Source organism: Wickerhamomyces anomalus (assembly GCF_001661255.1).
Source record: "Wickerhamomyces anomalus NRRL Y-366-8 unplaced genomic scaffold WICANscaffold_1, whole genome shotgun sequence".
Lineage (NCBI taxonomy): Eukaryota > Fungi > Ascomycota > Saccharomycetes > Phaffomycetales > Wickerhamomycetaceae > Hansenula > Hansenula anomala.
Window position 1 is genome coordinate 1118960 of NW_017567110.1, and position 12592 is coordinate 1131551.

General features: G+C 33.7%; 8 protein-coding genes and 1 non-coding gene across 9 annotated transcripts; 5 read left to right on the plus strand and 4 right to left on the minus strand.

Annotated features, from left to right (window-relative positions):
* Positions 1 to 936: 936 nt before the first annotated feature.
* WICANDRAFT_t10 lies at positions 937 to 1048 on the plus strand. The gene has a single exon. It is a non-coding gene; the product is annotated as a tRNA-Pro (tRNA).
* A 170-nt stretch (positions 1049 to 1218) lies between these two features.
* On the plus strand, positions 1219 to 2808 carry UBX2 (Ubx2p; the record flags this gene model as incomplete). Its single annotated transcript, XM_019184346.1, has 1 exon — positions 1219 to 2808. One exon carries the CDS (start codon positions 1219 to 1221, stop codon positions 2806 to 2808), a length of 1590 nt encoding a protein of 529 aa, XP_019041256.1.
* Positions 2809 to 2906: 98 nt separating this feature from the next.
* Positions 2907 to 4754, minus strand: SNX41 (Snx41p; the record flags this gene model as incomplete). The annotated part of the gene is made up of 2 exons (XM_019181116.1): positions 2907 to 4405; positions 4595 to 4754. The coding sequence occupies 2 exons, from the start codon at positions 4752 to 4754 to the stop codon at positions 2907 to 2909; spliced, it is 1659 nt and encodes a 552-aa protein (XP_019041257.1).
* A 211-nt stretch (positions 4755 to 4965) lies between these two features.
* Positions 4966 to 5363, plus strand: DYN2 (dynein light chain; the record flags this gene model as incomplete). Its single annotated transcript, XM_019182939.1, has 3 exons — positions 4966 to 4981; positions 5051 to 5073; positions 5133 to 5363. The coding sequence occupies 3 exons, from the start codon at positions 4966 to 4968 to the stop codon at positions 5361 to 5363; spliced, it is 270 nt and encodes an 89-aa protein (XP_019041258.1).
* Positions 5364 to 5726: 363 nt separating this feature from the next.
* Positions 5727 to 6890, minus strand: WICANDRAFT_14397 (uncharacterized protein; the record flags this gene model as incomplete). Its single annotated transcript, XM_019180605.1, has 1 exon — positions 5727 to 6890. A coding segment is annotated over one exon (1164 nt), but the record flags the coding sequence as incomplete, so codon positions are not given.
* A 426-nt stretch (positions 6891 to 7316) lies between these two features.
* On the plus strand, positions 7317 to 7910 carry BNA7 (arylformamidase; the record flags this gene model as incomplete). The annotated part of the gene is made up of 1 exon (XM_019180581.1): positions 7317 to 7910. A coding segment is annotated over one exon (594 nt), but the record flags the coding sequence as incomplete, so codon positions are not given.
* Positions 7911 to 7973: 63 nt separating this feature from the next.
* Positions 7974 to 9128, minus strand: RPN9 (proteasome regulatory particle lid subunit RPN9; the record flags this gene model as incomplete). Its single annotated transcript, XM_019181196.1, has 1 exon — positions 7974 to 9128. One exon carries the CDS (start codon positions 9126 to 9128, stop codon positions 7974 to 7976), a length of 1155 nt encoding a protein of 384 aa, XP_019041261.1.
* A 320-nt stretch (positions 9129 to 9448) lies between these two features.
* Positions 9449 to 10359, minus strand: TIF35 (translation initiation factor eIF3 core subunit g; the record flags this gene model as incomplete). Its single annotated transcript, XM_019184347.1, has 2 exons — positions 9449 to 10277; positions 10343 to 10359. 2 exons carry the CDS (start codon positions 10357 to 10359, stop codon positions 9449 to 9451), a joined length of 846 nt encoding a protein of 281 aa, XP_019041262.1.
* A 710-nt stretch (positions 10360 to 11069) lies between these two features.
* On the plus strand, positions 11070 to 12503 carry LAF1 (Laf1p; the record flags this gene model as incomplete). The annotated part of the gene is made up of 1 exon (XM_019180531.1): positions 11070 to 12503. A coding segment is annotated over one exon (1434 nt), but the record flags the coding sequence as incomplete, so codon positions are not given.
* Positions 12504 to 12592: the final 89 nt, after the last annotated feature.

Here is a 12592-nt window from a genome sequence, read left to right on the forward strand (position 1 = left end):
GCAAAATTAAGATATTAATAGTACAGATAGCATCAAATTGGAAACTGGAAGTATTCAAATTATATTACTATTGCAGCACCATTTAAGATCTTAAAATCTAGTCGAATCTTCCAGATCTCTAAAGGCCGATTATCTCCGAATGTAAGTTCAGACCACCCAAACTTGACGTAGTATTGATAAATCTTCAAGATCTTGATAACACAAGTTGAAAATCCATTTTTAGTATATTCAGTTACTCTTAACTAGGATTAATTAGTTTTAAAATTGTTTTAAGAGATTTGGAAAATTGATAATTTGACAAGTTTGGGATTTTGAAGTTATGAAATATATATCGTTGGTACTTATTTTTTTTTTGTATACATAATTACGTTACATATTTTATTCATGACATAGCGAGAAGCCTACAATCCAAGCGGTTCGTGCGTAATTGCATTCCTCATCCAAGTTCATCAAATACATCAACTAAAAAAAAAAAAAAAAGAATGTCTTTATTCTAATTAATTATCTCTAATTAATTAAAATTGTCGTTTTGACTGGAGTTTATAATTCAAATTCACAATAAGAATAATGTTAATTTCTAAACACGTATAAACAATATAAAGATTAAATAGGAAAATGTTCAATATATAGAAAAAATGGACAGCATGTCATTTTTGGTCTATGGAAAATTATAATAGAAAACAATTCTGCATGAAAACGTCTAAAATGATGTTTCCATTAATGGAAACAGCTGTAACTAAATCTGGAAAAATAACAACATCAATCTGAAATTATCCAATAGGAATAATTGATAGTAAAAATTCACATCGTGATATACATCACGACAATTAATTGTACAGTGGTAAATTATGGTAAAAAAGAGAAAATTGAGGGAATTTTTTGAGAAATCCGCTAGTCAAGGTCTAGTATTTCAACAGTTTTCCAATTCAACAATTCGGCCGTGTGGTCTAGTGGTATGATACTCGCTTTGGGCGAAGATTGGGTTACACCTGATTTACAGTTACTACAAGCATGCGAGTGGCCCAGGGTTCAATTCCCTGCTCGGCCCAATTTTTTGCTATCCAGCCGCGAAAGTTACCCGGACATTGTGATAAGTGCTTGGGCGGTATACGCGATACAAGTAGAAATTGACACATACTTTTCAATCAGTCAAAGCTGAATCCATTAACTAATAAACTTCTACCGTGTGAAGATACATGTTGAAGGTTCAAATTGAAAATGCCAGACCATATATCGCCGTCAGAACAAGAAAAGCTAGATCAATTTCAGATGATCACGGCATTCAAAGATGATGAATACGATAAAGTTGTTGCTTTACTACGGAACAATTGGTGGAACCTAGAGGTTGCATTATCAAAGTATTTCGATGGTGATATAGATAGGGAAGCTGCAAGATCACCTCCTCCAGTTGAAGCTACTCCGTTTGGTGCTTCATCTTCAGCTTTCGATACTCAAACTTTGGGAGGCCAATCGAGCGGTTTCAATAACAGTGAAATGACATTGAACCAATTTGATTCTTGGTCTCATATTGATGCTCAAAACCCACTACTATCCACCCATGGATTATTACCACAGCTACCTATTGTTAGACCATTATCGAATAATCGGAGGTTTCAGCCTGGCTTGAACAATTCAACTAGTTCATCTTTATGGAATCAATTCACTCATTCACCAATATTATTTATTTTATTAATCATCCCTAGAACTGTTACATTGTTGCTGACAGCGGTTGAATACCTCTTTAGCTTTATCTTTCCATCTTCTCCAGACCACTTGCCAGATAAACCAACTTTGGAGAAGTTTGATTTTAAAGAACATTTTGAGTCTTTAATCGCTGATAGATCAGAAACTCAATTTTTTGAAGGTGATTTTAATGATGCATTCAACAAGGCCAAAAATGAAACAAAATTCTTGTTGACTGTGTTGATCGGAGAGAATGAATCGTCAAATCAATTTTTAAAGAAGGTCTTCAACAATAACACGATTTGCAACTTGATCAAAGAAGAACAAGTCATCGTGTATGCTGGCAATGTTAATGAAGCTCAATCATTAGCCCTCGCACGTAACTTGAAAACAATTGTGGTTCCTGCAGTTTATTTAATTGGAAACGTTGCTAGTGGTCCAAATGCCATTGCAAGTATGTCAATTTTATCAAGAATTCCTGTTAAATCAGTGAATTCATTCGTTACAAAATTACGCCGTGAAATTGAAAAATATAAACCTGAATTTATAACCAGGAAGATTGAACAAGATGAATTGAACTATTCAAGACAGATTAAAGAATTACAAGATCAAGCATACGAAGAATCATTAATTGCAGACAAGTTGAAGCAAGAGAAAAGAGAAGCTGAAAAACTCGAAAAGTTGAAGAAAGAACAGGAGGCAGATTTCAAAAGAGAGAACAAGAATAAGTTTTATGCATCTTTATTAGATAAGTTTGATAATTTAGCTCATTTACCAAAAGGTGAATTCACAAACATACGGTTCAAGTTACCATCTGGTGAACATGTCATGCAAAAGTTTTCTAAAGAGGACACATTGTTTGATGTTTATTCATTTGTTGCATTGAAACTGCACTTGAAAGAGTTATCAGAGCAAGATTTAGAAGATTTGAAAAAAATCTCAAATGACATACATGAAGATTACAAACATGAATTTGAATTTGAGTTGATTTCACCATTTCCACGTTATGTTGTCCCTGTCAAAGAAGATCAACATGTCAAAGAAGTAAATCAATTATGGCCAAACGGTAGTGTTATGATTGAGTACCTAGTGGATGAGGATGACGACAGCGAAGTTGACGAATGAAGTTTTACAATTTTCTCAATTATATAACATATCATTAAATACCATGCATCACGATCATTATTAATACACTAATTGTAGTTTGGTTATGCAAATTGTAGTCACCTCCTCTTGAGATGTTCTGGAATTCTATCATCACTTTGAAAGTCTGGTTGAGTCACTTCAATCTTGTCAATTTCAGCTTTTGCATCCTCCCATGCTTTGAGGTTCTCATGAAGCCATATTAATAAGCTTTCACTATAATTAAGCATCAATTCTTTCCATTTCTCACTATATAGTGCCATGACAGAGTGTAAATTTCTTTTAATCGACTCATTGACTTGATCCAAATCTTTCAGAACAACTTTTAAACATTCATTAAGCTTAACAATTTCTTTCTCAATCTTATCAACTTCAATCATTCTTTGCTCCTCATTCATCATTGAAACATCATTCGTGTTAGACTTCCCAGCAAACAGTCTTGTCCATGGAGAAACTTTTTGAACAGATTGACCTTCTTCTAGCCTTTTAACAGCAGCAGCTATGGTTGGTGACTGCTCTGCATTTCTTTTCAAGACTTCCTCTAGTCTGTTTGCTTGTTCTTGAGCATTTTTCAAAGATTCTATTCTTTGATTTCTTCTTTTGATAGTTGTATCTATTATGAAAAGCTGAACTTCTTTCAATTTTCTAAAGTTTATCACGTTTAATGTTTCATTGGAAAATTGATTAATTTCCACTATTGGTTCTTCTAAAGTTGTCAGGATTTTAAATGCGAATGCTTCTGAATTTATGAAGTTTATATCAATTGCTTGACCAGTTTTTTCAATACCAGTGGCCAGATTAAAATTACCTTCAAGACTGAATGCATTATAATAAGCACCCAATTCACCAAGATCTTTCACCAATCCTTTGAAATGACGCTTCTGCTTCTTCATGCTCTTAGCCAATGGCGATGTGTAAGATTTGTAGACTTTGAAAATTTGTTCATACTCTTTAAATTCCTTGGAGGTTTCCTTATCTTCTTCTCTTGGTCTAAAGTTATTAATTGTTCCAGATTGAGGTATTGGTAATAATAAATGCAATGGGCTTGGTTTTGTTGGGTTTAAAGGTGGTGCTAATAGACTTGAAGATGGTAAAAGTGATATAGGTGGTGAATTTAAAACCTCTATCCATGATACTGTTGGATCTAGAAATTTATTCCACACTATTGAATCCTTGATATTGGGTATATGTAAACAACCATTAAGAAATGAAGCCAACATTCTTTTTCTCTTTTCTATTATTTTCAGGTCATTCTTAGCGTTAATTGGGTTCAGGAAATATTTAACAACTGAATGCTTTTCAGGGATTGGGGGAATAATAAATGTTGGAAATAACTTTACCAACGAAGCTCTAAAACTATCAAACTCAGAATACCTTCTTTTCAGTTCAATTTGATTATATCTAATTGTGTATGCAATGACCTTATTACCTTTCATGTCTCTTATATGGCCTGCATCCGTTATCGTTATGTGGTCATGATCGAGCAAGGTCCCTGTGCGAACATTCTGACTATTTGCTGAATTGTAATATTGGGAAACACGTTGGTAATCATCCGACACATCACTTATCTCTTCATCCTCTTCATGATCAGGTGTAGCTTCATCTTCAATTATTGGTTCCTGTCCAAATACTGGTTCAAAACCTTTACTGTTATCTTGACCAGTATCACCACCGGCTTGGAATGCATCTTGCTCATTAATTGAGTACTGAATTGAAGAGCTCCTCACTTTCTTGTGTTCTTGATTATACCCATTATATTCTGGTACACCAGGTTCATTTGTAGTAGAATGCTCATCACCACCAAAGATAATTGATGACGACTGCAACTCTGGAGGCAAAGCGAAGTTGTTATCTCCTGCAATTCCACTGGCAAACAAGTGGTCGCTGCCTGAAAAAGGGTTATTATCCTCATCATGGAAGGAGTCCATAGTCAAAATTGAGTCCCAAAACCAGCTTCTCTTAAAATTGACCCTAAAATATGTTGATGTTGATGCTCTTTGTTTAGAGCCTGAGTAGCAAAATTTACAATTCCAGAAAAAAATCAAGTTGATGGAAAACAAAAACAAAAACAAGAAAAAAGTTGGATCTGCCTAACTGATAAACAGACTAAAAAGACAACCACAATACAACACAACCAAGATGGCTGACAACAAACGTGAGTGGATTGAGGATGGATTCATTGGAGAGAGCGTTTAGGAATTGATACTAACAGGTTTTCTTCCAGCTGTTTTGAAGGCACAAGATATGGTGAGTGCGACGGATCAGATTTGAATAACTTCAGGCGTACTAACGATCAATAACAACAGGCTGAAGATGTTCAAGCTGCTGTTTTCGAACTAGCTGCTACTGCTTTAGAGAAACATACAGTGGAAAAGGATATTGCCACATTTTTGAAGAAAGAATTAGATGAAAAATATGGTCATACATGGCACGTTATCGTTGGTAAAAACTTTGGTAGTTACGTTACTCATGAAATGGGTTATTTCACATACTTTTACATTGGTCCATTAGCTTTCTTGATATTTAAGACTGGTTAAATCAATTATGTACACAAAAAAAAAGATGGTTTATTAATAGGGATGTATCATTTATAACGTGGGAATTGTAGATTCAGGTGCAAAAAAGTCCAAATCTTTAGCGATGTTTGACTTTAATTTCTGACTTTTATTCATCAACTTGCTGTAATCATTGGTTATATCATTTAGTGCACCATCTGTATTCTTGTCCACCAGTATTGAACTGATTATTGCACTCAAATTTCTTTGACTCAATTCTTTCTCTTCATTAGCTCTTTCAAGTTTATCCTTGATCAAATTGTATTTATTTGTTTGATCGATTAGTCTATCTTCAAAAAATTTACTTAGATTTGTAATTTGGTTAACCAAAACATCTTGTTTTTGTGCTTCATTCAATGAATTTGTCAAGTTTTCAATCTCTAACTTCATTCTTGCCAATTCCTCAGCATGCTCCGAATTTGTAATTTCATCCACATTAATTGTAGCATTTAATTTGACCTTCTTTGCTATAGTTGCATACCTCAAAGTAGACAAAGTTTCATCATAATCACAAGGTGAGATACATGCAATCATTGCAGTCTTACTATTACCACCTAAACTTTCTTTCAAGATCCATGTTAAGGTTGAATCTCTATATGGTGGTTTTTGTCCATCAGAAAGTGCAGATATAACTCTTCCTAATGTGGTTAAAGATTTGTTAATATTTGAACCTTCTTTGAACCGTATACCTGAAGTACCAGTGGAATTTGCTCTTTCAGAACCTGCAAGATCAACTAATCTTAAACACGAGACCCTCTCTTTCACCAAGTCTTCATTATTGTTAAATTCAGTTGTTCTTACATAAATAGTAAACACAGCATGAGATCTTGATGATTGATCATTCATCTTTGTAGAAGCAACTGTTCTGTTTTCATTACCAGCTTTCATGAACTTTTTGAAATCTTCAAATGATTCAATTGGAAATTCACTCAATTGATCAACATATGGTCCTGTTTTAGGGTCTTCTCTCACTCTTAATGGTTTATCACTTGCAACCAACAAGTCTCTAACTTGTTCATTATAAATCTCAAAATAAGAAACTTTAACCTGTGCCCTTTGTCTAATATCAAATTTTGCAATCTCTTGGAATAAATCTTCGCATGTCTTTGGTATGATACCAGGATCTTGCTCACTCCCCATCATTGTATAGGACTTACCAGATCCAGTTTGACCATATGCAAATATACAAGTATTATAACCACTCAATGTATGCTCAAGTATCTCTTTCCCAATTAATCCATATGTATCTTCCTGTGATTTAAAATGTGGATCTTCTTTGCTAACTGACCATAAAGAGTGGTCAAATGTAAAAGTTTTATCATTGAATTCATCTGTTGTCTTCCTCACTTTGGCAGGACTTGAAAATTCCACTGGGTTTGGATTGTGTAGTTGTGTGATGTCACCCTTCATCTTAACCAAAACTGATGAGTTCAGTTCAACTTCTCTTGCGATCCTTGGACGGACCCTAACCAACACTTTAACATTTGATTTATCACCATTTGAAGGGTTTGGATCTGTAGCTTGTTTTGCAGGAGACTGAGGAATGGAAGCTTCTGATGGGGTTGGAAGAATCTGTGCTGGCGGTTTCAGCTGTGGAGCTTTTGATTCCTTCTTTCCTTTCTTATTCTTTGCCATTTTGAGTGTTTTAATGCTTTTTAACGAGCTTTTTGTTGATGTTGAGTTTGTTTGTTTACATTTCAAAATTCAGCTTGTTTATGTTTCGCGAAAATGTTTTGCGCTTGATACAAATCTGGAAAGTGCATGCAGAAACGTCTTTTCGAGATCTCTTATAAATTACAAACTATTTCACATCTGAGACCTCAAATATTTCATAGAACTTATCCAGTTCTAATGCCCTCACCTAGACCTTCAAATCAGCATCAATACGGAGATCATGTTCGTCAAAGACTAACTAGCTATGACCATTCTCCAAACTCAACGAAAACTCCATTAATATTCATCCATGGTGGAGCATGGGTTGACCCAAACAATACAGATATGGACGCTGACAAATTGTCCTCATATCTCCCCTATGATATTCCATTGTTTAGTATAGATTATAGATTAACTCCAGAGGTCAAATATCCAAAACATAATGAAGATGTTCTATCTGCAATCAAGTTCATACTAGATGCTCATAAATATGAGAAAATAAAACTAGCTGGTCACTCGGTTGGTTCCACAATCATTTTGTCAATCCTTGGTGAATTGAAAGGTTTCGTTGACGAAGTGGTTTTGATTGATGGTATATTTGACTTGAATGAGTGGGTCAAAGAATATCCATCGTGCGAAAAATATGTTTCTGATTCCCATGATGATTACGAAAATATCAAACCTTTACAATTAACAGACTACGGTAATGTTAAATTCAATGTTGTTCATTCTTATCAAGATGAATTACTTTCTTTGGGACAGACAAGATGGTTGATTAAGCAGCTTGAAAATAATCAAGTGCCATACACATTGAAAATTTCAAATTTAGGAGAACATGAGGAAGTATATAGACACACAGAACTAGCTAAGTTTATTGAATCTACAGCATACTAACTTTGTCAAAAACTGTGTATGATCCATTTCTAAAAACTAATCATTCTATTGAATCCAAATTTCTTTACCATTGGCTTCCATGAATTTTCCTAATTTGACAGCATTTTGATCCCATGCAACTAATCTCTGTTTCATATTATCAATTTGTTCTTGATTGATGATTCTTGGTTGGACCCAGCTTATAGAGATTGTTTGATTGATTTGATCAATTGAACCTTTCAACAAACCAAGACTTAATGCTCTCATAACTAAATGTTCAACTTCATCAATGCTTAAAAATGTTGCTTTTGAAACTTCTTCAAATGTGATTGTTCTAATTGATTTGCTGAAAACCAATTCAACTAATGTCATTAAACATATTTTTTGTCTTAAAAATGGTTCAGAATTTTTCAACAATGGAACTTTTTCTAGATTTGATAATAGTTTTGAGAATTGAGTGATGTTACCACTATTCAATGCAAACAATAAGTCAATTAACCATTGATATGGACCTTTTTCCAAAGTCTTCAAGATAGGATGAGTTAATAATTCACCAAAATTATATATCTTGTCAGCTAATAAGGCACTGATACTTAATTCATAAGCAAGTCTTTGTTGATCAATAACAGTTAAATCTTCCAATTGGATGGTGGATAAGAATAATAAACTTTGATAGTAAAAGTTGTTGTAATCTGATTTGACTTTATAGTATTCAGAGTTTGTTGAGAAATAGGATTGACTGATCTTAAGGTCAACTGAATCATGTTTATCCAATTCAGTGGTTATATCATCTAAAAATTCTCTAGCTTCAATTTCTTTACCCAATCTCAAGTTCAATCTAGCAATCTCTATCTTTATGAAGATCAATGCTTGCTCTTTATCAATGTGTTCCTCTTTTTCTAAATCTTTTTGTAAATCTTGTAAATATTCTAAAGCTTCATTAGCATCTTCGATTTCTGAAATTGATAATAAAAGAAATTGAACCAATTTCAATTGATTTATCTTATATTTGAAGCTTGTAATGAAATTGGAATATAATCTTAATTTAACAGGTTTTGAGGCTGGGTTTTTATAAAACTCATCAAGAGCTCCAGTCAATTGATGCCATAATTTACGTTGGTACAAGTCTTCAAAACTGTAAAACAATGGAGCCAAATTTGGATCAGCTTCAGAGCGTAATGTAGATAAAATTCCCGGGATATCGTTATCGACTGATGACATTATGGAAAACTTGGTTCAATGAAGTGAATTGAATATGTTGACACTTGATTTCAAAAGGTGGCAACGAAATCTTGATTTTTTCTCTGAACAAAATCAACAATTTGGTTGGTGCGGGCACTCCCATAATAGAGAAATGGTGGAAAACCACTTTTAAGAATACCTTTAGTACAAAGAGACTTTCTTACTTTAATAATTACAATTAATATCTTCTTCTACATTTTCTCTTCTTTTTCTTATTTTTTTTTCCGTTTTTTCTTTGTTCCTTGAGTGAATAAATCACGCTAATACACATTAAAATATATTCATACACTTTATCCTTTTTATCTTCTTGGTTTTGTAAATTCAACATGCAAAATCAATGAGTGGTAACCTCTTCCGTGCAATGCCTCCATAGCTCTTTGAGCAGTAGTTTCTGAAGCAAATTGGACAAATGCCAAACCCTTAGATCTACCGGTTTCTTTATTTCTAACAATGTTAACTCTGACTAATGGACCAAAGTTTGCAAATAATTCATTTCTTATCATTTGTTCTGTAACAACTTCATTCAATTGTGAAACCTTCAATGTAGTTGAATCATCACGGTCAAATCTCTTTTCACCTTCAGCACCAGGTTGTCTATTACGCAAATGAACAGGAACATATTTACCTGGAGCAGATGGAGCAGGTGAGCCTGCAGTTGATTCTGGAGCAGGTGAAGCACCACCTGAAATAGCTGGATCTCCTCCCAATGTTTCTTTGAATGGACATTTTGCTGTATAATGTGCACCACCACAAGTTCTACATTTGATACGTGTAGAAGTACTAGTTTTAGCAGCTTCAGTAGCGGATTTTTCTTCTTCTTCTTTCTCCAATGCCTTCCAAGCAGTACCTAATCTTAGATATACTGGTTCACCAACTTGTGTAGTTCTAAAATCTGGACCTGGTGCTGAATTCTTTTCAGCTCCGAATTTAGCCCATTTTTTTCTCTTTGCAACTTCTTTATTAACTGATTCTTTCACAATAACTTCTTTCACTTTTTGTGTTATCTTTACTTTTTTACCATCTTCTTTTATTCTGTATGAAATTATAGTTTTAGTACCATCTGCGTTAGTTTTCACTACTGGTTCTTGTAGTTCTTGAGGTTCATCATCAGCCCATTCGCCGACTCTTCTATAGGGAAATTGTCAGTACAAAATGCTCCAACACATAATCTAATAGTTCATGACACAACATACTGTTCAATATCAGCCATCTTGTAATCTGTTTTGTATATGCTGCTATGCCAACTCCAAATCCACTATGATTTCGTCGCTTCAGTATTGAAATTTTTTTTTTTGCAAACTATCAAGAAAGAGCGCATTTGGCGGGCAACGGCCTTAACTATGGAGAAGCCGGTAAGGGCCACTCACCAGCCAAAAGGGACCTTTAAGAAGAATTCCATACAAATAAAATACCCGTCATCATTCACTTTGCACAGCATTCCAGTAGTTGAAAGGGACTGTTGAGCGGTTTAAATCAAGAGTTATAAATATTCCAAGAAGGTTCTATAGCTTAGTGCGCCTCATATTCGAACCAGAGTCGTTGTGAACCAAAGTCGCAATCATGTCAGATAACACCTCTATAGCTGGATCGTCTTTTGTTTCGACGCCTCCAACTTCAGCTACTTCATCCAATGGTTCATCCAAAAGATCAAAGAAGTTCTTTAAAAACTTATTCAGTCATCATGATGAACACGGTGAAAGACCAGGTAGAACTAGATCATCCACTACAAGTTCAGAATTTTATCACGGTGATGAAGAGCTATCTTCGGAAGATGAGAAAAGTATTGATTTGAACTCATATTCCGCTGCTATTGCACCATTATGTTTCAAACAAAGTAACAAGCCAACAGGGAAGAAATCAATTCCAACTGACTTGACAGAAAAACTACAAATCATTGATGATGAAGATTTTGAAAAATATCTGACACAACCCAAATATATCAAAAATTTTAGGAAATGTGCAAAATGTGCACCAATTTGTAAAAGATTATTTTTAGCACAAGAATTGGATCAAAATAGCACAAAGGGATTTGCTGCCAGTACACCTGATTTAGTTATTAATGATTTTGTAAAATCTGATGGGTTTAGCCCAAACAATACAAATACTGATTATGTTGATCCTCTTCATGATGATAAAAAACATTCCATATGGACAATGAAGTTTAGCCCTGATGGGAAATATTTAGCAAGTTCTGGCAGGGGGAATATAATCAAGATTTGGAAAGTTATAGCTTCACCATTAGATAGATTAGAACATGGTTCAAATGTTACTGGTGTTGAGATGGATGATTTAGAAAATGTTACTGTTGATGAAGAAACTAAAAAAACAATGTATGCCTCAGTTTTCCAAGAACAACCATATAGAATATTTGAAGGTCATTCTCATGATATCTTGTCATTAGATTGGAGTAAGAATAATTTCTTATTATCAGGTTCAATGGATAAAACTGTTAAATTATGGAATGTTAATCAAACCACATGTCTGAGAACTTATACCCATCATGATTTTGTCACCTCTGTTAAATTCCATCCAACTGATGATAGATTTTTCCTAAGTGGATGTTTAGATCATAAAGTTAGATTATGGTCAATTTTAGATAACGAGGTTAGTTATGAATTTGATGCTAAAAATTTAGTCACAGCAGTTACATTTACACCAAATGGGAATTTAACAATAGCTGGTACTTTTAATGGTACTTTATATTTTTTGGATACCACAAATCTTGAACTACGACATTCATTAGTTATTAATCAAAAGAAAAATCATGCAAATGGATCAAAAGTTACAGGTATTGAAACTTTTTTCGATCAAGATGATGTTAAAGTGTTGATTACAACAAATGATTCAAGAATTCGTTTATTATCATTAAGACAAAGACAAATGGTTGAATATTTTAAAGGATTGGAAAATAATTCTTCACAAATCATTGCTACAGTATCTGATGACAAGAAATATGTTATATCAGGATCTGAAAATCATTGGGTATATATATGGAAATTGGAGAAAGAGGAAGGTGATGATAATCATCATGCAGGAAATCAATTGAAAAAATTGATTCATGATAAAAAAAAGAGAAAAGATTATACATCATTTCATGCACATCATTCAGTTGTCACATGTGCATTAGTTGCACCATCTGCAACTTCCAAGGCATTATCATTATCAAATGATTATATTTATGAATTGAATAATGAATTTTCAAAACTAAGAGGTGATCAAGAAGGTTATACCGAGGAGGAAACTTCATTAATTAAAGAAGACTTCATTGGTGGTATTATTGTTACAGCTGATGATAATGGATTGATTAGAGTTTTCAGACAAGATTTTTCATCAACAGTTAGAAAGATGTTGATTGAAGAGAAGAATAAAAAAAACAAACAAGAGAATGAACATAGGATTTTTTTACACAAGGGACTAAATCGTTCAAATAGTTCATCATTTTC